General features: G+C 38.3%; 1 protein-coding gene across 1 annotated transcript in view; it reads left to right on the top strand.

The window, feature by feature from the left end:
- LOC121868881 overlaps positions 1 to 26,100 on the top strand; it is a gene marked incomplete at its 3' end in the record, with an annotated part of 67,778 nt that overhangs the window by 3,328 nt on the left and 38,350 nt on the right. The window contains 3 exon segments of the mRNA XM_042369874.1: positions 8,955 to 9,093; positions 12,519 to 12,824; positions 20,367 to 20,527. Coding sequence (XP_042225808.1) covers positions 8,955 to 9,093; positions 12,519 to 12,824; positions 20,367 to 20,527 — 606 coding nt within the window.

The raw sequence follows: 26,100 nt of genomic DNA, 5'->3' as shown, positions 1-26,100 counted from the left end.
GAGAGAGTATTTACCCAAATGTACCCAAATGTACCCAAATATAGCCGCAATGAAGTCAAATGATGGTCGTACAAGCGTAAATCGGGCTGTGAATCCCTTCTCGATTATTATTTGGTGTCAAAGTCACAAAAATTGGTAAACTTAATTTAATCTGAGTTGTGTTGGGTTAGGTTAGATTAGGTTAGGTTAGGTATATGCACTTGATCTATTAACTTAGATTAAATTAAGTTTACCAATTTTTTGTGACTTCGTGACACCAAATACCAGTCGAGAAGTGATTAGCAGTCCGATTTATTCATGTAGGACCATTATTTGACTTCATTGCAGCTACATTTGGGTACATTTGGGTAATTACTCGCTCCCTCGGTACATGCACGCGATCTATTAACTCAAATTAAATTACGTTTTCCAATTTTTTCTTTACTTTGTGACACCAAATGCTAGTCGAGAAGTGATTGGTAACCCGATTTATTCATGTAGGACCATTATTTGACTTCATTGCGGCTACATTTGGGTACATTTGGGTAATTAGTAATACCCCAGCTGGCCACATCAGCGTTGATCCAGCCTAGGCGACTGAGTGTTTTGAAATTCGTCATATAAAACTGACTTTGCAAACTTTGCATTTTTAAGCCGTGAAAAGTTCCTATATAAGCACTAGAACTGTAGCACAAGACCGGCAACAACCTTCACATGCCATGCTGAAAATGAAACTGGCACAGGATTGAGGGGCGAGTGTGGCAAAGAGCACTGCCTCATTACTGCCAGGAAAACAAAGTAGTGCACCTTAGGCGCCTAATTATCTACAAAAGGAAGCATTTGCACAAGAAATTATTATCTTATTAGAACTCTCTGATGAAAATAAACAGTAAAATAAATAACTAGTCCATGGGTCAGTCGTCAATATTTACCCAGTACTATAGTGAAGTAACAATATCAGTAAGGTGATGTTATTATTATGGCAGTGGATATTTTGCCGTGACTGGCTAAGTTCCTACTAACACTATTTTCCCATGAGTGGGCTCTGATTGGCTAATCATCCATTACTGGCAACAGTGGGAGAACTATACAGTATTTGGTTCTATCTCTCGGTGTTATAACTATGCTTTTCAGAATATTTAGACAATTCGAAGACTTTTCTATTGTAATATTTTGTCGTAAATAAAGGATAACCGAGATGTTATTTTTCCAATACAGTAATACCCTGCTTTACGCTGTTTCACTTTCCGCGATTTCGCATTTACGCGGTACCTCGCCAGAACCGGACTTTCACTTTACGCGGTGCATCTACTCATATGCGCGGGAAGCGGCGCGGGCAGGATGCGCACAAGGTCGCCTAGTCATCAAAACATCACCGAGTTCTTCACCACCACAGCCGGCCCAAGTCAGTGATAGTGAGGATATGGACTTATATGGACTTTGAGGGGTTTGACAAAGAGGCCCTGCAAGCCTATGTGGTGGATAGTGATACAATTAATACAAGTGATACAGGTGAGGGCCAATAATCTGCCCTCTGCCTCGTAACCAACCCCCCATCCCCGTGTGTTCAGCCATCTTTTCTACTAATGTAAGTGTTAAAAAACCTAATATTATTGATATTTCTCTTAATTATTAATTGTGTGTGCATACCATCATAAAATTAAGATGTTTTTTTACTACAACGTAGGTATTGTGTCTGAAAAAGTGGAGTTTGGGGGTCGGGCCAATCTCTATTGGAATTAATCCCATATGTTCTGTTGTTCACTTTACGCGGTTTTCACTTTCAGCGGTACCCCATGGGTTCAATTGACCGCGTAAATTGGGGTACTACTGTATTATTATCTTTTATATGTCACAAGTCGCCCCATTCCTCGTTTACATCATGCGGAGAAGCTCTTTACCCTCTCTGTTCCTGCTCCCGTGTGTTTGTTTGTTCACCTCTTTTTCGTCTACGGTGCATGTGTGGGGTGTGGGAGTTCTTATTGGCTAGTGAAGTAGAGGGTGAGGGTAACATTATTATTGGAAGAGGGAGACTTACTATTGGGCAAGAGGTCTTTGTCTTAGCCAATGAGCAATGCGTGGGTGTGTCGGGAGGGAAATTTTGAATTTGTACCAGATATGGCTGAACAGGTGGAAGAGCTGTGCGAATTTATGGTCATATTTTTAAACACTCGGGGCAGCAATCCCGAATGTCGGGTTACTGTTTGGTAACCCATCAGATGGATTCGTAAAACTTGAATATCAATCCCAAACATTGGGTTACTATTTAGTAACACGAACGCTGCATCTCGAGAGGGTAGGTACGCCTTATCCAAGATAAATATAAACAAACCAGGTCGATCTGTGCGCCAAAATTGAGCAGAAACATGAGTTGTGGAGATAAAAGTTCCTCTTCAAGGGAGAAGGCAGTCACCACCACCAATTATGCCAGAGTCTGCACCAGCAGGAACACTTAGATCAACTGATCCAACATCAGGATCACCCATGCCACCACCAGCAGCATCCAGTCACAGGGGGAAGAAAGGGAAGCAGGTGAACAAGAGGATTGAATGCGTCATTGCCATTATTAAGGACAGTATACACTAGAACTGAATGGTGCTATATTGGAGGCTTTAAAAGCCTTCACTAGTATGTACAATACATTATCAGCCCAATCTGTGCATAATGTATTTAGAGCAAGCATTAGAGTTGTTGAGCAGTGGCATATGTCAAGAGTGCAGCCATAATTCCACCTCTGGCTGTGGGCAATCAAGTTAAGTTATGGAGACTTTGTTATCAGTGTCATAATTGATAATGTATAAAATGTGATTTATGTCTATCTCTCTCTGTTTACTATTTTTTCTTAGGAACTTAATGGAGAATATGAAATATTTTTTATGTTCCAACATCTATATTTTTTTTCTTTTGTGAAAACAAATAGATTCTTTCAACTTAATTAATGATATAATGTCAGATACAATAAACAATAGTGTGATACTGTGTATTGTTCACTCATACTTATTGGAGAAATTTAATTGTCTTTTTTGTCTCTGTTTACTGTTTTTTTTTGCACTTAATGGAGATGTAAATAATATTTTGTATGATCAAATATTTGTTATGATTTTTGGTTCTTTTACTTCTTGTGAACCCAAATAGATTCAACATATTTTTTGCTAGAGTTTCATATACAATATACTGTGATACTGTCTATTATATACTCACACTTATTGGGGAATTATAATCATTCTTTTATTTCACATTTCTTTTGTACTTTAATTACAATTTCAATACAGGTACAGTACAGTACTTCTAAAATCTTTCAGGAATGATAATTGATAAAACTGTATTTGCAATGTCAAACTAAGTATGATTACTATTAATTTATATAAAGGACTGTACAGGTACTGTGATGAATTTGGTTTTACTGCTTGTTCATATTTAGAGGAACTAGAATTGTTTATGGATTTCTCTGACACTTGCAAACTATTTCAGTACTGTACTTTGGAGCCTTTAAAAATGTGTACATATATTATTTCAAGCAAAATACTAAACTGTTTGAATGATATACTTTTATGTGTACTGTACTGTGCTGTGCTGTACAGTACAGTACAGTACAGTACACTACTGTACTGTACAGCACTGTTCTGTACTGTACTGTACTCTACTGTACAGTAATGTACTGTACAGTACTGTACTGCACTGTACTGTGCTGTACTGTGCTGTACTGTACAGTACTGCACTGCACTGTACTGTACTGTTATATATTTTTCTTTAGTCATGTCAGTGTAATCCGTTTTTAATTTTGTTTGAATATAAATACAGTATTACCCCGCCTAACGCGGTTTCACTTAACGCGTACCGCGTTTTATCATATACGCGGAGCCTCGCCAGAGCTGAACTTTCACTTAACACGGATTTTTTCCACATATACGCGGTGTGTGTCCAGCTCGAGACGCTATTTTTAGATTTGCCCCACCCGCCACCCTGCCTGACTGCCTGTTTTAGCTCATAAAATTCATACAAATTACCTGGCCAGAATATAATTTACATTGCTGGAATTCTTATAATTTGGTGATCATTTTGAATATAAACATCATTATTTTGCATTAGACATACAAATTTTAGATAAAATTTTTCTCTGGGTAACTATGTTATCTTTTGTGCAAAATATATGACATTTATATTCAAAATATTCCTGGTCTTACAAGGAATCCAGCAATGTCAATTATATTATCCTAACTTTAGTTTGAGGTATTATTTATTACAAAAAAGTTAAGTATTCTGGTTTTCCCACACATCTCCTTGGGAAGGTTGGTGGGGGGTAGGGAGGGACTGACTGACCATCTGTTACCCTGTGAAGAATATTTTTTTTTTTTTATTAACTGAAGATATTTGTTTTAGCTCATAAAATTCATACAAATTACCCGGTCAGAATATAATTTACATTGCTGGAATTCTTATAATTTGATGATCATTTTGAATATAAACATCATAAATTTGCATTAGACATAAAATTTTTAGATAAAATGTTTAATCTGAGTAAGTATGTTATCTTTTGTGCAAAATATATGACGTTTATATTCAAAATATTCCTGGTCTTACAAGGAATCCAGCAATGTCAATTATATTATCCTAACTTTAATCTGAGGTATTATTTAATACAAAATGTTAAAATTTATTTTTTTCACCCACTCTTTCTCTTGGTGGGGGGTGGGGGGGAGGGTTGGGACTGACCGCGCGGTTGGAAGAGGGGGGGAGGCAAGGTGGGGTACTTTGATTGACAGATAGTGTCGTGAAGATTATTTTTTTTTATTAACTGAAGATATTTGTTTTAGCTCATAAAATTCATACAAATTACCCGGCCAGAATATAATTTACATTGCTGGAATTCTTATAATTTGGTGATCATTTTGAATATAAACATCATATATTTTGCATTAGACATACAAATTTTAGATAAAATTTTTTTCTGAGTAACTATGTTATCTTTTGTGCAAAATATATGACATTTATATTCAAAATATTCCTGGTCTTACAAGGAATCCAGCAATGTCAATTGTATTATCCTAACTTTAGTTTGAGGTATTATTTATTAAAATTTAGTGGTTTTCCTCCAAAAATTTCTCAGAGAGGGAAGAGCCGGCAGTGTAGTGTGAGAAGAGGGGGAGGGAGTTTAGTCCATTATTTGAATGGACATTAACTTGGCGACTGTATTTCTCTATTTCTCTCAAGTATTAATTGTGTGCATGTACCATCATAAAATTAAGATGTTATTTTTACTACAACATAGTTATGTGTCTTCAAAAAGTGGAGTTTGGGGGTCGGGCCGGTTTCTATTGGAATTAATCCCATATGTTCTGTTGTTCACTTAACGCGGATTTCACTTAACATGGGACCCTCTGGGTTCTATTGACTGCGTTAAGTGGGGTACAACTGTAGTGTTTTTTAAGTTGTTCTGTGATAATGTTTGGAGGAAATAAAATGTGTTATTTAAGGCCAAAAATTATTGGAAAATAACCTTGATAATAAAATCTATTATCTAAAACAATTTTTTTACCAAACCAATAATGCTTCCATTAACACTTGCTCTACTTTCAAACAAACTACATTATACAAATCAACTTACAGTATATAAGATAAATTACTTTTGATATAGTTTACAAGCGTGTTGCACGGCTATTACAGAGAATTTCCAATAAATGTGTCCATAGTATATTTAACTTTTGTTTATTGTTGTTCCGGTGATGTAAGATAGGACTGACATGATTTAAATCGAGTAATTAATAACATCATTAATCAATTTTGGCACTTTTTCTAACCGTGAGTTCGAACATTTCATTTAAAAAAATATTTTACATAACCTAATGTAAACTTACAAACATTGGTAGTACCTAAACACAACCAGAACAACAACAACCCAAACAGTGAAATATAGCAGGATAATTTTTTCCGTGGTAATTATCAGCGTGGGTCACAGATGACACTTGTTGTAAACAATTACCTCAGCAACCTACCAAGTACATTTGGCTCATCTTATATCTTTCCTATATAATGTATTGGCAAATTGGAAATGGCAGTGCATTTATAGGTCGACCCAAGTTTTTGAGGGTATTGGAACAACAAAACCTTCAGTAAAAACACTCTACGTCCTATAAACTGAGGCTCACCGTGCCTGAAACACCGAGTGTCGAAGGCAAATTGTTTACCATTTATTATTACTACACTTTACACTAAAACGCGGATAGTTTCAACAAAAATATTGTATATTTCCATTCAAGTATTTATTCAATTCAATTAGGAGGGAATATTATTGTAATACAACAGTTTTTTGACAAAATCATTTGAAAAGCGATTACGGTAACATCTTTTGAACGAAAGAAAGCGAAAGTCATTGTTTTCGTCACGATTTTATCCCACTTTCCACTGTATTACGTACGTCATTTCAGCAAAAATATTACATTTCCGCGAATGTATTATATCAAGCACAGTATGAATAGAATATCACTAATATAACTGTATTTTAACCGAAAACTATTAAAAAAATGAGTAACATCTCTTGAACATTGGAAGGTTAGGTAAAGTCTTTTGTTTTCGTCATGTAGTTTATTGTAATTTACATTGAAATACATCACGTTTCGGCAAAGCTACTATTTATTTCTGAGAATATGGAAATGTAATATTTTTGCTGAAATGATGTACGTATTACAGTGGAAAGTGGGATAAAATCATGACGAAAGCAATGACTTTCGCTTTCTTTTGTTCAAAAGATGTTACCGTAATCGCTTTTCGAATGATTTTCAGTTCAAAAACTGTTGTATTACAATAATATTCTATCCTAGTTCACTTGTGATGCAACAGTTTTTTAACTGAAAATGATTAGAAAAACACGTGTACTGTCTAGCTGATACGGCAGAGCCCCGGTCGTCCTGGTCGCAATCAGACCAGAAATTGTGGTGAAATCTTTTAAGAAATGCGGGAATTCGAATGGTCTTGATGGAACAGAAGACGACTTGTGGTGGGATTATGAGGGTAATGAGAGCGTGATTGAGGATGAAGATATTGATGATCCTATGGCTGATGATGGTGTTGATCCATATGACGATACTGTTCAAGGAGAGGACTGGGAGTAGCTGTTTGGTGCTGATGACAAGGAAAATGATTTTGATCGATTTTAATGAAAATATTCAGAAATATTGTATCGTAGTATTTATTCAAGTGAATTAGGATAGAATATTATTGTAATACAACAGTTTTTTAACTGAAAACCATTCGTAAAGTGATTACGGTAAAATCTTTTGAACAACGAAAGAAAGCGAAAGTTATTGTTTTCGTCATGATTTTATCCCACTTTCCACTGTAATTGTTACGTTTTAAGTGCAGGGAAGTGGCTTTCTTACCGTAGAACTCGGATACCTTCACACTGGTTACTCACCCAAGAGATTATGGTGTATCACTACGTAGAATTTTGCTCTGCTTCCGGCACTCAATGCGTTATGTACTAGATAAATGATGATTTAGTGAATTCCACTAACTTCCAACATCCATCTAAGTTATTGGTTATACTTTGTCATAACCAATGAGTCATTACCCTTGGTAATAATGATAATGGAGGGATCACAGATACGGGCAGATGATTGCACTTACGTTTATTTGGCACAATTCCATACACTGGACTTATAATTTGCATGGATAGGTCAGTCACTCACATTCACGCCACAGTACCGTAAGTTATAAGGGAGAGTTTGTCAACCTGGTGAATTAATCGTTTAGATCTATTAGGCCGGCCTGGAGTGCTCTTGTAGCAAACAGGCCCTCACCATTGATCACTTCCTTTACAGGATGTGTTAACTTGTCGCTGGACTTAACAAAAAAATCTCGGGGATTTGCACACACAGACCCGTAGCACTGGTAGGACTGTATGGCCCCTAATCTTAGGTCCGCGGAGCAGGAGGTCTTCTCTAAACCAAGGTCTAAAGCCCACTGGCTAAATTGGTTTTTTGAGGCGTGAAGTGAAGAACAGTACACCACTGTCTCACTGGCCTGCCCCCCCCCCCTACATGTCCCAGTCATGGCTGGCCGGTTACCTAATCTCTACCGTAAACAAACATTTGGGATGGGTTGTGCGGGAGGCCCAACGCAACCCATGACAGTAATATGTACGTCATTTCAGCCAAAATATTACATTTCCATATTTATTTCTAAGAATATATTCATTCTGTCACAGTTAAGGTAAAATATACTTGTGATGTAATATTTTAATGAAAATACGGTATCGTAGTTTTCTTTTCTTTCAAATTTAATTAACAAAGATTGATGCTTCAAATGTAATGAAAAAAATTTGTGTATCTATAAATAAACTTTAAAAAATGAATACTATATGTTTTACATTGTCCTGTGCTACCATACCATGCATTTGGCTACTTTGGGCTTGCTATGGTGACGCAGGAGATCTGGCCTGGCAACTGTACCGACATTCACAGGTGGTGCGTCGTTTCCATTGTTTACTGGTAGTTACTGGTGAATATTTTTCAACCTAACGAAACTATTACCCGTTTAGAGGTCGACCCCCAATTTTTTGCCAAAAAATTTGGTCTTAAAAACTCGAACACTACACAGGTATATACGGTAAATAAGGACATGGGGGGCCAGGGGTGCTTTTAGGGGGGGGGGGGCAGCAAAAATACGCGGATTCTTAACATTCACGGGTATCTCTGTTACCTAACCCCCGTGTATGTTAAGGGCCGACTGTACTATGTATGTACTATCGTGGAGAAAAGTTGGCTCCCTCCCAAACTGAAGCAATATTGACCCCAAATGTGATAAAACAGTACACCTTCACCAGATGACAGTCAGAGTGAGTCAGTTTGGAGACTCATTCCCGTGACTCAGTTTCACCCTGGGGAGCGAACATTTGTTCACGATAGTACACGTTATTGAACGTTCTAAGATAACTTTATATTGTAGGCAGGCTTAACAGTACTGTGTCTCACCTACAGATGGAGGACTGTTCATATATGTGTGGAGAATGTTTCCAAGTGTATGACAACATTGATGCCTTTAACAAACATGTGTGCCACAGTGATATGGACGCTGTGTGTGGACCACAAGACAAACCTTCAGTTTCTTCACAAAAAGGTGAGTTATGTTTTTGCTTTTGCCAAGAGTTCTATGATCTGTACTCATTTACTGTATATGAATCAGTTCAAGTTCTCTTTTTAACAACATCTGGAGGGTGTGTGTGTGTGGGTGGTTGTTGGGGTGTGTATGTGTAATGTTGGGGGTGTGTGTAATAGTTCTTTTGGTACTAATCCCCCACAGCTTCAAGGGAGTGGAAAATACCAGTCCTTGCTGCAACACACAGCTTCATTCATGACCATATCATATAGATTTTTAGTTAGACTCTTGGAAAACTCCCCAGCACACCGAACCATTCTGAGGATGTGGGCTAGTGTTTGTCTGTGCAAGATGCATAGTTTAGACACTCGGAACGTTTTTCCAGTACAGTTGGGTCGTGATATATCGCGACTTAATGTAAAAAAAAAAATTATATTGCGGCTACCAAAATTATAATTTTTGTTCCTATATTTAGTGATAATTTTTTTTGTTTCGTGAGGGAAATCGTGCAGGAAATATTTCAAGTTTATCACTACTGTACTACCTAAATTATCGACATTTTTCAGTATATAACGATAGATTTATTTAAAGTAGACACAACTTACGTAGGGTTATGTTCCTGGGACCTCACATGAAGCAAAAAACCTTATAAAGTCATAAACACTCCTAAAAATACCCTAAATAGGCCCCAAAAATACGAGTTGAATTTTTTGGATCTCATGCAAATTATATGATGTTTATATTCAAATTATTTGCTGTCTTGCAAGGATTCCAACAATGCAATTTATATTCTACTAACTTTAGGCTGTGCCATTTTATGTCAAGTTTAGTCACTTATTGGCCTCCAGAACCTAACCCTATTTCCCCATTGATTACATGTAATTATATATTGTGATTTAGTATACAGTGGTCCCACGGTTAACGAGCACAATTCATTCTAGAAGGTTGCTCGTTAACCGAAACCATTGTTTCAATGAAATTTTGGGTAATTGGTTCCAGCTCACCGAAAATTGCCTAAAGTCAACAAAAAAGGTAGAAAAGTACACTTACTTTGAGGTGTGTATGTAGAAGGCTCCTGGATGATGATGATGATGATGGGAATTAGAATGGGGGTGGAGGAGAAGGGAGAAAAGAAGCCAGTGGGGGAGGAAGAGAAGTCACCCCATGGTGCCATTTCACCCATAAAATTTTAGTTCACTTGGTGTAATTCAAGATTATTTTCTTTAAATTAACACTGCACTGCATTATATATTGTCAATATGTAAAATATACTTCAGAATGACCAATAATTGTACTGTAAAAATGTAAAAATAGTTTATGTTCAAGAGAGTCTGAAGCAAGATGCTTCCTCCTCTGAGCAGGGACACACACTGACGCCATTTTGGGTGTGTTGAGTGGCTGTTTGGCGCGCTAAAAACTAGTTCCCTGTACTTCAATTATGTTAAATAATTGTTAAAATGACTAAAAACTTTAATATAAGACTTGGAAAATTATTGAATAGTACAACCTTCTTGATATTTACTCAAATGGTAACGAATTTAAGCCCTAAAACCGATTACTGTATTGGCGGACTAATACTACAGCTGGTGATCAGGCGAAAACATGTTGGAAAAAAATTTGTAAGGAATTCGTTAACTGAGGCGTTCGTTAACTGAGGGATCACTGTACAGTGATCCCTCAGTTTACGAATTACCTTCCATAAGATTCTTCACTTCGGTTAACGAAAAAATATCAGTTACGAGCCCATGGCCTTGTCGGCGGTACACAGGATGCCAGCTCCACCGAACATTGCCTGTTAAAGTACATGTAAAAGAGAGAGTGAAGCAACATTGTGGCAATGAGAAAGGGAAGAAAGATTATCAACTAAAGGAGGAGAGTCAATAAGACAAAATATCTTTGATTCCACCCTGTCTAACAGTTGGATAGAAGAAGAGTCACCCCAGATATGAGAGTAGTACCCCAAGTTAGGACAAATGAATCCTTTATATACTTGAAGCAACTGCTCAGAAGTGAAGTAGCTACGGTATCTGTACAGCATTCCCAGCTTTTGGGAGGCAGCTTTAGCACTATTGTGGATGTGTGGCTTCCATGACATATTAGAGGAAGTGGTGAGGCCTAGCATATCTCTTTTAGAATTTGGCAGGATGATAGCGTCCTGAAAGTGTGATAGGTGGGAGATCATCTACTTTTGTATTCACCAAAAGTTTCCATTCAAAACATGTTTTGTGGCATTTTATGAAGTTTGGGGAATTTTTTTATTCAGGAATGTACTGTACAGTCGGCAAAGAAAGTTCTGGAGTGCTCTAAGCATCATGCAACACAGTAAGACAAAATAAACGAGAGATCTGAACATCGTTCTCCGAGGAAGTTTATTGCAGATTAAATCCCCGTACTTCTTTTCACCTGTAGATACTATAAAGACAAGTAACATATTACAAAATGCTGAAATTCACTTCACAACCAGACGTACTGAAATAACAAGAGCTCTAATGCTCATTCTGAAATCTGTCATGTCCAGCTGTTCCAGAACTTTCTTGCTGACTGTACCTCAGGTTTTATATTGGGAGTCTATGGGAAATTCTCCTTCAGTTAAATTTTTTTTTTTACATAACACTCTTATATATGTGGGTGTAGCTATTCATGGGTTACTCGGTCTGTACCTTGTTATACAATAGTACAGGTTGATAACCCTTTATCCGAAATTCCAAAAACCGAAAGTTTTTTTTTGAGGGGGCCTTTTAAACAGGGATTAGCCTACCCGGACATAGATCACTGACCCACATCAGGGCCTGGGGGGCGAAAATGTAATAATAATAATTATAATAATTATTCATAGTAAATAAAAAGTGTTATAAAAAATACACCAAAATAAAATAATAATAATAATAATAATAATAATAATAATAATAATAATAATAATAATAAAATTAATAATAAAATAATAATAATAATAATAAAAATAATAATAATAACAATAATACTGTAATAATAAAATAATAATAATAATAAAGAAATACAATGTGGGTCAGTGACTTGTGCCCGGGTGGGCTAAAAAAAATTAAAAATAATAATTAACCATTCTGAAAACCGAAAAATTCCAAAATCCGAAATGCCTCTGGCCCCAAGGATTTTGGATAAGGGATTGTCAACCTGTATTTCAGAATCAGAGTTCCAGATAGAGTGGTTATGTGGTTCTTGGAGTCATATACTGTACAGTACAGTACAAGAACCTGTAAGCAAACTCCTTAAGGACATGATAATTCCTTCATCTCTATTTGAGAGATTAGCAAATTTGGCCTTATAAAGGAGGCTACAGTAGACTGTGTTGAAGGGCAGTGAACATAAAGTTCATTTTATTAATTCTTATTTGGTTCTTTTTAAATAATATATTCTTGTTTCCTGTTATATCCAGTGTGTGTGTGTATGATTATATAACCTTGTTGCAGAGTTGTTGCCAGTGATGAGTCCTCCAGCAGAAGGTGTAGTTGACTCTCCTTCAGGAAAAACTGTCTCGCCTTCACATAAAGGAGATAATATACTTGTTTTAAACATAAGGGAGTCTTCAAATACAGTGGCAGCAGTGAGTGACCGTGAGGAGACACAGGATGAGGAGGAAGGCAAAGCTCAGAAAACTGTCAGGAAGAGAAAGAAATATCGAGCTATGGACGACACCTATCGACTCAATCGTACCATGCGAGACAAGGACTTCAAGTTAAATAGAAGTCATTTTTACTGCTTCAAAGATACACTCGGTAAGTGGCAGGTCATTATTTGAATATGGTTCAGTATATATACACCAGCATTGTGCTAATGATATACTGTATATGTTATTGACAGGTAGGTATGATTGTCTTCTGAATCTCTATTTGAAAATATCATACACCGTAAAGTCTCAGAGTACACTAAGGTTACGTTCCTAGGAGCCCCGACTATGTGCGAATTTGCACATATTCAGGTTCCCTCTCCTCCTGCACTAGATGGAGCCATCCACACGTACCCTTTTCATCACTTTGTAATAAACCTAGCCGTGCCTATGTGTGTTTCTGATACTTACCATTTTATTATCTATATCTTTAGTGGGTCTAAATGGTCATAAAATGGGAAAATTGGAGTTGGGTCTTGGGTGCCTGGAACCAATTAGAATAAATCCCATAGGTTCTGTACTTTCGTTATCACGCACTCGGCTCAGTCCCATTTAGGCTTGATAACCAAGGGATGACTGTAGTAAAATTAATGTAAAAAAAATTAATATACAGGTTGTACCTCTCTAGTCCGGCAACCTCGGGACCTGACCGGTGCCGGACCATAGAAATTGCCGGACCATGGAAATTCACCCTTTTCCTGGATAGATAGTGACTTGTGCATATGCCTGGAAGCACTAGCACCACTTTCTCTGCGTCATGGTCTCTTTGAAGACATATTGAAGGGTTAAATGTCGTATAGTAGCTTCTCAAATTTCGCGAGTTTTTAATTCTTAACGTATTTTATTGGAACACAAAAAAATAAATAAATAAAAATTTTGATGGCGGAAACCTGAATTTCGACGGGTTTGAACGGCCCGCCAACGTGCAGACGACGTGCATAATCGTGTAAACAGCGTCATTTCTCTTATGTACAAAAGATTCATTATTGTTTATTACTGAATGTCTTTTTTATTGAATTAATGTTTGTGTGCAAAATGAGCAATACAATTCATTAATAATACGTAGAAAATTAAAATACATGAGGAAATGACACAGCATTGTTTTCGTTGATTACAAAACCAGTGACTGACTGGTTCTACATATAAAACTGAAGAAAATAAGACCTTGGTTGTAGCTGTAGTAAAATTAATATGGTTGTTTTAAGTAATGTTATTTAATGTTAATAAATGGAACAATAGAAGTAGCTAACGATAATGGTAAAGAAAAAGAGAGATCGCATATGTAAGTGCACATGCGCACACGTGAAAACATATCGTCATTACTTTACATAAGAATATGAAAGCAACACTTATATACTGTTCATATATATTTTAATTAATGTTTCTGAATTTGTTTTTATTGAATTAATGTACGTGTGTGCAAAATTAACAATACAATTTATTAATAATACGTGGAATATTAGAGGAGACGAGACCGCTGCCGGCATTGTTTATGTTAAAGCTTACGAAACCAGTGACTGATTGGTTCTACATATAAAACTGAAGAAAATAAGACCCTGAGTTTAGCTGTAGTAAAATTAATGTAGAAAATGAATATGGTTGCTTGAAGTACCTGTAATGTTATTTAATGTTAATAAATGGAACAATATAAGTAGCTAACCATTAATGGTAAAAAAAAGTGAGACTGCGCGTATGTAAGCGCACACATGTGAAAATATATCGTCATTACTCTACATAAGAATATGAAAGCAACACTTATTTACTGCTCATATATATTGAAGGGTTAAATGTTGTACTCTGTATAGACAAGCAGAGAGAGAGAGAGAGAGAGAGCAGCCGGACTGCCGGATGTAAACAAACCTTAATTTCCCGCCAGCTTTATTTTTTTTAATAAAGGGATTAGCCCACCCGGGCATAGGTCACTGACCCACATTGGGGCCTGAGGGGCAAAAATTTAGTACTCCTGTAATAATAATAATAATTCAGATAAAAAAAAAGAAAAAAAAAAGAAAAAAAAGCTGCCTATCTACCTATTGGACAAACTAAAATCGTTCCGGACCACGGGAGTTTCCGGACCACAGAATGCTGGACTAGAGAGGTACAACCTGTATATGTTTTAAGTCACAATATTTAATGTTAATAAATGGAACAATAGAAGTAGCTATCCACTAATGGCAAAGAAAAAAAAAGATGGATTGGGAACGCCAACATATACATACGTGTGCATTTAAGGATACCGCGTCATTTGTCTTTTTAAGAATATGTACAAAAGATTCATTATTGTTTATTACTGAATATGCGAAATGAACAATACAATTCATTAATAATACGTAGAATATTAAAACACACAAGAGGATAAGACTGAAACTGAAGAAAAAAAGACCCTGGTTGTTGTTGTAGTAAAATTAATGCAACAAATATGTATGTTTTAATTAATGTTATTTAATGTACAGCATAAGTAACCACTGATATTAAAGAAAAAGTGAGACTGATAGTGGAACGCCAATGTATACAGTACGTGCGCACTCGAGGAAAGTCATTTATCTTAAGAATATGTACAAAAGATTCATTATTGTTTATAACTGAATATGGATTTGATTGAATTAATGTTTATATATGTGAAATGAACAATGCAATTCACTAATAATTCATAGAATATTAAAACACACAAGAGGAGACAAGACAGCATTGTTTACGTGAGACCCTGGTTGTAGCTGTAGTGAACTTAATTTAAAAAAAATTGAATACCTGTATGTATGTTTTAAGTAATGTTATTTAATGTTAATAAATGGAGCACTAGAAGTAGCTAACCACTAATGGTAAAGAAATAAGGCGAGATGATTGGGAACGCCAACATATGAACAGTAAGTGCGTACATGTGAAAACATATTGTCATTTTTCAACATATGAATATGAAAGCAACACTTATTTACTGTTCATATATGTTTTAAATAATATTTACGAATGTAAAACAAAAATTCTACTCACCATTAGTGGTAAAGTCGAAAACATAAGGACAGCCAATGATGTTGTGTGAGTTTTTTCTCAGATGACGAAGTCATCAGGTTCAACTATTTCTAAAGCTGTAGGTTCAACTCTTGCTGAATCTGTAGCTTTCCATAAAGCTGTTGATGAAACTGTTACTGAATCTGAAGTTGATGTTGAAACTGCTTATGATGCTGAATTTGATGGTATAGCTGAAGTTGATGGTTTAGGCCTTCAAATAATAAAGCTGTCGAAGAACCTTGCACACCTGCTTTCTTTTCTCATTATACATCTTTATGTTGAGGTCATTTGTGTTAATAAATTTTAATGCTTTTTTCTGTTAATGGATCCACAGAAAATCTGTTCATTGCTTGCTCCCTATAATATCCACAGACCTCTCACCTTTTTCATATCGTTCTGACACCTCTAGTTTCTCGGCTAAGCTTAGACACTTACTACTGTATTAGCTTTTGAAACAACTCTACCATCACCTGCTGTCTTGCTCATGTTGAATAGGGATGCACAAATGCTGTAAAAAACTTGAGAAAGTTTTTCACCCTGGTCCAGATGTGTGAAAACAAAAGGCCCGCCCAAGCTTCTACTGTTGTTTACCACTCATTAGCCAGGCAGCTTCTTTCCGCAAGGAACTCTGCCTCTGATCAGAACAGCTGTGTGGCTTGTTTATATTTTGGTCAAGAAAATTAACAACAGGATGTGAAACTCGTATTTTTGGCTGTGATGTTTTGTGTTGCCGCGATCTGCCACCGGGGTGTAGCACCATCACTATTATTTGGGCATCATCGACTCATTGCAAATGGCTGACTGGCGGCTGAACTTTCTGTTAACATTTCTTTAATCTTTCTAAGGGTATTTTTCACTTAGATAATAAACAAATGTTTCTTAAAGGTAATACAGTCCTTAAATAATGTAAGACATGTATCTGGTGTGGGTTATGTATGAAGGTGGTACAGTGAGATGTTGTGAGCTTCCCTCTGCCGTTAAGCCATTATAAGCCATTATTTACGTCTTCTGCAAATTTGCCGTAAGTTTGTGATTGTGATAATTTGGCTTGGTTTTCAGTATTTTATTATGAGTAATATTATTAGTAAAAATGTTTGTGCTTAGTGGACTACTGCTAGTCCCAGACTCCCTAGCTAGGCACCTCCGCCTATGGCGCCCGGGCTCCCATCTGTAATACGTGCGCATTAGACACAGGGTAATTTGGGATACATTAAAAAAAAAATTGCATCTCATACGCCGGCACATATGGTAATTTATATTTTATATTGACTACATGTGAAGACTTCTTGAAGTTCATTTGTGTTTGTGTAGTTTATAAAATAATGATTATTTGTGATCTACCTGAGTGGAGAGTCCGTAGAGTTTCGTGCTGGCTATGACGTACTACTCTGGGAGGGATGACGTCACGTCTTTCAGTGGTCAACCTGGGGGGGGGGGTGGCTGATCCTTGTTGTAGTGATCCACCTGGAGGTTGACCTATCTTGTGGCAATCAGCCTGGGGACTGACCTGGGGCTGACCTGTCTTGCTCACCAACGAGGCTTGATTGTTTAAGCTAGAAGTTGTTTGCTTGTCTGGAACCACGTTGACAACCTTCCTATAACTTCGGTGCTGTAGTGTAATGGCTGGCTGGCTGGCTGTGAAACTCAGCCAACACTCGGGTAGGTTCGGCTGCTCTCGGGTCTAGTCGAGAAATCTTCAGCTGTTGCTGAGGGAGTTTGACTGTGGAGTTTGCAATCTTTTTATAATGTCTGTGTTACCACTGTGTTTCTGTGTACTGTATATGTCTTGCAAGTGTTTATCACCACTGTCCACTTATTTTTCTTGTAAAATGCATGTTTTTTATGATTCACTTAAAGTGCCACTTATGTCACTAGAATTGCTTGGTTTATTGTTTCTGAGTGTTTCACTGGCTATTGTTTTCATCACTCTGCTGCCACCAGTATGTGGTAGCTGTTTTTGTATCACACTCATTTGTTTTAAATAAGTTCCGGAACTCTCAAATAGTGGTAAGAATCTCTCGTCTCCTCCGAGCGTGAGGGAGGAGTGGGGTGTTTTGATTAGTTAGGTGACCTCTCTCGACCTCAGAGAGTTACTAGCTCAGCGTGTATAATGTGAACAACTACCGAGTCATTGTTGAATAACTTAGTGAATAATTTGGTGTTGTACATTTGGGTAAATATTTATATAATGCTAAAGGTGCTGTTACAATATTTTTTTATTGTTGGTGTAATATTTTTTTTAATTAAACTTGTTATGCACTTTAAGACCTTAGTTGCTGAAGTGCCCTCGTAACATAACAACAACTGATTTTCTTTAAACAGCTCAGATAAGCATTTTTTGCATTGGGGTCTGCCCCAATTAGTCCGATTTATCAAGGTTTTATTGTACTATACTGTACTCGCCAAGTAGTGGAGATGTGGGAAGGTCTGGGAGACGATGGGGGTCTAGGCAAGGGGTGAAGGCTAATTGGATTGAAAGCCTTCAAAATCAACTGCAGACACTTGTAAAGAGACTTGAGCTTCATCACCAACCTGTAGAGCAGCAGGGTCATCGTCACTTGTTGAGGCGTAAAACAGGTGGTTATGAGAGCTTGGCAGCAGCGTTTGATAAACTCCCGGAAATGTTGCTAGTAGGGTTTCACCAAACTGTCTAACTGTGTGCTGAGTATATCACTGTTGCAGGCTGGACTCAGCACTCATTAAAGCATCCTAGAGTTCTTCATCCTTGCTGAGAACTTGCATCACCTGCTGCTGAGTCATGCCTTTCTCAGTCTGCTCTGGTTCTGCCTCACCAGCAGCACCTCCTCCCACAGCCTCAAACTCATTTTCCTCGTCTTCCATTTCCTGTATCGTGTCGTCAAGTGAAGTGGCTTCCCCTGTCGCTCCGATAACTTCCATCACATTGTATACCGTTATAGATTGGCACACATACTTTTATAATGTATCAATCCTGTATTGAATAAAAAAAGGGGGGTGGGGGGAACTCGGCAATGGCCAGTCCTACCCCCAAACCCCCTGAGGTAAGGGGAAAAGATTACCTGTGTGAAGAGGAACTGCTGACCATTTGTTTGTGTTGCAGTAGCTGTCCAAGATGAATTACTGTGCTGTATTGTATTAATATTTCATATTGTATTGCCTCCTGCAAATTGTTGAAGGTGCAGATACAAAATAATGAGATATTACTGTATAGATAAAACATGAGTCTCTCAACATCAATAATTGTGGTGTGACTGGAGGCTGCTACTGTAACTCTTAATTATTGTTTGTATGCATGGCCCCCGCCAGATGGCAGCACACAACAGTGGACGGTGACCACCACAAGATTTATAGAAAATGATAGATTGATAAGATTGGGGAAGCATTTTTTGGTGGCTGTGCCATTAATGTGAGCATCACACTTAGCCCCTTGTGTGTATGGCTCCCCTCTCTACTGAATAAAATATCAAAGTGGCGTCCCTGGAGTTCTGAAGGGGTTAATGGCCATGTCGCTTAACTTGCATTGTAGTGAATGTTGCTCCCAAAGTTCCCATACTATATGAGGCACCTCAAGACACCATAGTGTAGGGGGCTGTAAGTGACTGTGGTGGGGGCTGTAAGTGACCATGGTGTAAGGGGCTGTAAGTGACCATGGTGGGGGCTGTAAGTGACCGTGGTGTAGGGGCTGTAAGTGACCATGGTGGGGGCTGTAAGTGACCGTGGTGTAGGTGGCTGTAAGTGACCGTGGTGTAGGGGGTGTGGCTGTAAGGACCGTGGTGTAGGGGCCAAGTGACTGTGGTGGGGTGTAAGTGACCATGGTGTAGGGGGCCATGGTGTAGGGGGCTGTAAGTGACGTGGTGAGGCTGTAAGTGACCGTGGTGTAGGGGCTGTAAGTGACCGTGGTGTAGGGGGCTGTAAGTGACGTGGTGTACTGTGACCGTGGTGTCGGGGGCTGTAAGTGACCGTGGTGTAGTGACCATGGTGTGGGCTGTAAGTGACCGTGGTGTAGGGGGCTGTAAGTGACCGTGGGGGAATGGTGTGGTGAGGCTGTAAGTGACCATGGTGTAGGGCTGTAAGTGACCATGGTGTAGGTGGCTGTAAGTGACCATGGTGTAGGGGGCTGTAAGTGACCATGGTGTAGGTGGCTGTAAGTGACCGTGGTGTAGGGGGCTGTAAGTGACCATGGTGTAGGGGGCTGTAAGTGACCGTGGTGTAGGGGGCTGTAAATGACCATGGTGTAGGGGGCTGTACATTAATGGAAGGTCATCCTTACATTTTCTATGAATTTTTCCTTTGAAGGAATACATTGATGGCACCAGTAAGGTAAAGAGGGCATGATAGGCAAAGGTGAAAGTCCTGTTCCTTGTGGATGGCAGGAGGGGAGGGTGTGTATGTGACCAGGTCAGTTAAGTAAGGAGAGGGCTGTGTCGCAGTAGTTGCCGTCATCCTGAGTCCTGCTCCTCGCACAAGAGAAGTTCTCGGGTGGGACAGGATGATGAAAGACAGAGACGTTGGATGTCACTGTTCCAAACATAGTGCGTGGTGTGAAATAGATGTAACATTTTAGACAATCAGATGTGTTTTGGCATTAGTAAAGGGAGTTTATTGTTTCTCTGAAATTATTTGTATGGATGACCAGTTGTCTCAGTGATATGTCTATCTTCAACAGGTGACTGGGATGAACGCTCTACTCAGCTACTACTTCGCCTTATTCACAAGTATCCCAAGACACATTTCTTGTTAGTCACAAAGACAGAAAAGCGAATGGAACACTGGGAGAATCTACACAAGGAGATGGAGTCTACAGGCTACACCTTCACTATTCTTCAGGTGACAGATATAGGTTTTTCTGTGACTGTTATGTGATCTTATGTTTACAGAGTATTTTAGAAAAAAGAAGTTGAAGAAATTGGTAACCCAAAGTAAGACCTACACAGGGTCTTAGTTTGGGCTATAGAAAGTCAATAGCATTTTGGGAACCAGGAAATACAGTCTGTGATAGAAAATGAATTTTTGGGAGTGATGAAAAGTAGGAAATAAAATACAGTGAACCCTCACTTTACGCGGTTAATTCAACCCACGGCGGCCCACGTAAAGTGAACAACATAACATATCGGATTAATTGAAATAGAGACCGGGCCGACCCCCAAACTCCACTTTTTCAGACACAATACCGACGTTGTAGTAAAAATAACTTCTTAATTTTATGATGGTATGCACACACAATTAATAATTAAGAGAAATATCAATAATATTAGGTTTTTTAACACTTACATTAGTAGAAAAGATGGCTGGGCACACGGGGATGGGGGGTTGGTTCTGAGGCAGAGGGCAGATTATATATTGGCCCTCACCTGTATCACCTGTATCACTATCCACCACAGAGGCTTGCAGGGCCTCTTTGTCAAACCCCTCAAAGTCCATATAAGTCCATATCCTCACTATCATTATCACTATCACTGACTTGGGCCGGCTGTGGTGGGTGGCAGGTGAAGAACTCGGTAATGTTTTGATGACTGGGCGACCTTGTGCGCACCCTGCTCGCGCCGCTCTCCGCGTAAAAGGGTACACACACCGTGGAAAGTGAGTATTCCGGTTTCGGCAGGGTACCACGTAAACGTGGAAACACGTAAAGTGGGACCACGTAAAGCGAGGGTTGACTGTAGTGGAGTAAATTCATGGAAATAATATTTAAGGGAGAGACTGGACAAAGTTTTAGTAGTATTGACTGGAACCCGGGCTAAAACTAGCCAGAGCCACCAATGATATATTGTACAGTATTAGAGAAAGTTTGGCTGAGGAAGTGAGAGTAGTAAGGAATTTAACAGATATTAAATATAATGCAGACAGGCAGGATAAAGAAGGGGTCATGATGTAGACAGGCAGGATAAAGAAGGGGTCATGATGTAGACAGGCAGGATAAAGAAGAGGTCATGATGTAGACAGGCAGGATAAAGAAGGGGTCATGATGTAGACAGGCAGGATAAAGAAGGGGTCATGATGTAGACAGGCAGGATAAAGAAGAGGTCATGATGTAGACAGGCAGGATAAAGAAGGGGTCATGATGTAGACAGGCAGGATAAAGAAGGGGTCATGATGTAGACAGGCAGGATAAAGAAGGGGTCATGATGTGGACAGGCAGGATAAAGAAGGGGTCATGATGTAGACAGGCAGGATAAAGAAGAGGTCATGATGTAGAAGTGAGACATACCTGGCAGTTGTTATACTATTTCCAATACATTAATAGGGTTGGTATTAACAACGTGTAAGGGCGGACTTAACTATTCAGTAATTAAAACACACAACACTGGTATGACACGCGGCAGGACTCACACGGCAGCACTCCCACAACTCACACGGCTCAAGGCAGGACTCCCACAGCTCATGGCAGGATTCTCACAGCACACACAGCTCACGGCAGGACTCCCACAACACATACGGCTCATGGCAAGACTCCCACAGCGCACACAGCTCACCGCAGGACTCCCATAGCACAAACAGGTCACAGCAGCAAGTGTTGATCGGGCCAGCCAGGAGTCTGACTGCCTGGGTGATGATTTGCGGCTACTAGCTCACCTCCGTCGCACCACCTCGTAGTCGCATTTCATTGACCAATCCCGTTATGACGCACTGTGAGGTTGATTGACGTCAGTAATTGCTGCTTGAACCAGCCAGCGAGTCCTTAGCCAGCTGGTCCATAGTCGTGGCATGACAGCAGTAAATAAAGAGAATTAAGGAATAAAAGGGAGAGAATAAGTGGGTGGGAGTATTAAAGGTAATGGCAATTGGTTGGAGGCAGAAGAAGAAATGAGTTAAGTATGTACAAGTGTTCACTGAAAAGAGGGCCACTTATATTACTGTACTATTTATATGATCTTGTAAAGTGGAGAATGGTGTGGTCACTTGGACAATACATTTATTATGTGCTTCACTGGTGAACGGGGTTGTGTTGCTGTACTGTGCTGTACTGCATTTTTTTCATGCTGTGTGAGGTGAGACATAGTGAGTCGTTCTGTTGTGTGGATTGTTTACAAATAAAGTAGATGGTGGCAGCCACAAGCACAGACACGTGTTGGTTTTTATTTTTTTATTTTATTTTTATTTTTACGGGAATTAGCCAACCCGGGCACAGGTCAAACGACCCACAACGGAGCCTGGGGGGCGAAAAAAAAAGAATGGAAAGAAATTGAAAATATAGAAAAAAAGGTTATACTGTATTAATCTACACCACGAAGATGCCGGAAAACCAGCTTTTTAAAGTGAGACAGATTGTAAGAGCATGGAAACACAGAAGAAGGCAGAGCATTCCACAGTTTGGCTGTGTGAGGAAAGAAGGAGGTACTATAGCGGGCCATTCTCGTGTGACCGACATCAACAGAGAAATGGTGGGCACCGCGGGCAAGACGTGTGTTACGAACCCACGGCCTTACCGGCGGTACACAGGATGCCAAATCCCCTGAACATTGCCCATTAAAGTACCTGTAAAAGAGAGAGAGTGAAGCAACATTGCGGCGAAGAGAAAGGGGAGAGAGATTGTCGACTAAAGGAGGAGAGTTAATAAGACGAAATGCCTTTGATTCCACCCTATCTAATAGTTGGACAGAAGAAGAGCCACCCCAGATATGAGAGCAGTACTCCAAGTTAGGACGAATGAATCCCTTATATACTTGGAGCAACTGCTCAGGAGTGAAGTAGCTGCGGCATCTGTACAGCATTCCCAACTTTCGGGAGGCAGCTTTAGTTATACTAAGGATGTGTGATTTCCAGGACATATTGGAGGAAATGGTGAGGCCTAACATATTTATTTCAGAATTTGGGGGATGATAGCGTCCTGAAATGTAATTGGTGGGAGATCGTCTACTTTACAAAGTGTAATTGGTAAATATTGAGTTTTGTTACTATTGAACTTAACCAAGTTTGTATCTCCCCATTCAGAGATGCTGCACAGATCCGCGTTGATAGAAGTAATGATTTCAGTTCTAGAAACAGATCTAGTTTGAGAGTTAGGAGGAAGGGGAAAATGTGAGGAAGAGTGAAGAGTAGAATCATCGGCGTAAGAATGGATAGAATTAGTTGTAGTGGGAAGTAAATCATTGATAAAAAGAAGAAAGAGAGTTGGTGAAAGAACAGAACCCTGTGGGACGCCACTATTGGTAGAGAAAGAGCGAGAAATCGATCCCTCGACAACAACTGCCATGGATTGATTCTCAAGGAAGCTAGAGATGAGAGAACAAAGTGGTGCAGCCCCAAGTCACTATAATGTTGGTCTAGAATAATGGCTCTCAAACTTTGTGACCCATTATGTGGTGCATCACATATATTACACCACCTATTTATCATGCACATCACACATATTACACCACCTATATATCATGCACATCACATATATTACACCACCTATATATCATGCACATCACATATATTACACCACCTATATATCATGCACATCACATATATTACACCACCTATATATCATGCACATCACATATATTACACCACATTATATATCATGCACATCACATATATTACACCACATTATATATCATGCACATCACATATATTACACCACCTATTTATCATGCACATCATGCATATTACACCACCTACATATCATGCACATCACATATATTACACCACATTATATATCATGCACATCACATATATTTCACCACCTATATATCATGCACATCACACATATTACACCACCTATATATCAAGCACATCACATATATTACACCACCTATATATCATGCACATCACATATATTACACCACCTATATATCATGCACATCACATATATTACACCACCTATATATCATGCACATCACATATATTACACCACATTATATATCATGCACATCACATATTACATATATATCATGCACATCACAGATATTACACCACCTATATATCATGCACATCATATATTACACCACCTATATATCATGCACATCACATATATTACACCACCTATATATCATGCACATCACATATATATACACATCACATATATTACACCACCTATATATCATGCACATCACATATACACCACCTATATATCACACATCACATATATTACACCACCTATATATCATGCACATCACATATATTACACCACCTATATATCATGCACATCACATATATTACACCACCTATATATCATGCACATCACATATATTACACCACCTATATATCATGCACATCACACATATTACACCACCTATATATCATGCACATCACACATATTACACCACCTATATATCATGCACATCACATATATTACACCACCTATATATCATGCACATCACATATATTACACCACCTATATATCATGCACATCACATATATTACACCACCTATATATCATGCACATCACATATTACACCACCTATATATCATGCACATCACATATATTACACCACCTATATATCATGCACATCACATATATTACACCACCTATATATCATGCACATCACATATATTACACCACCTATATATCATGCACATCACATATATTACACCACCTATATATCATGCACATCACATATATTACACCACCTATATATCATGCACATCACATATATATATTACACCACCTATATATCATGCACATCACACATATTACACCACCTATATATCATGCACATCACATATATTACACCACCTATATATCATGCACATCACATATATTACACCACCTATATATCATGCACATCACACATATTACACCACCTATATATCATGCACATCACATATATTACACCACCTATATATCATGTACATCATATATATTACACCACCTATATATCATGCACATCACACATATTACACCACCTATATATCATGCACATCACATATATTACACCACCTATATATCATGCACATCACATATATTACACCACCTATATATCATGCACATCACATATATTACACCACCTATATATCATGCACATCACATATATTACACCACCTATATATCATGCACATCACACATATTACACCACCTATATATCATGCACATCACATATATTACACCACCTATATATCAAGCACATCACATATATTACACCACCTATATATCATGCACATTACATATATTACACCACCTATATATCATGCACATCACATATATTACACCACATTATATATCATGCACATCACATATATTACACCACCTATATATCAAGCACATCACACATCACATATTTACACCACCTATATATCATGCACATTACATATATTACACCACCTATATATCATGCACATCACATATATTACACCACCTACCTATATATCATGCACATCACATATATTACACCACCTATATATCATGCACATCACATATATTACACCACCTATATATCATGCACATCACACATATTACACCACCTATATATCATGCA

The sequence above is a fragment of the Homarus americanus genome, unplaced genomic scaffold (assembly GCF_018991925.1).
Source record: "Homarus americanus isolate GMGI-L3 unplaced genomic scaffold, GMGI_Hamer_2.0 scaffold14883, whole genome shotgun sequence".
Lineage (NCBI taxonomy): Eukaryota > Metazoa > Arthropoda > Malacostraca > Decapoda > Nephropidae > Homarus > Homarus americanus.
This window is presented reverse-complemented; position numbering and strand designations above follow the sequence as displayed.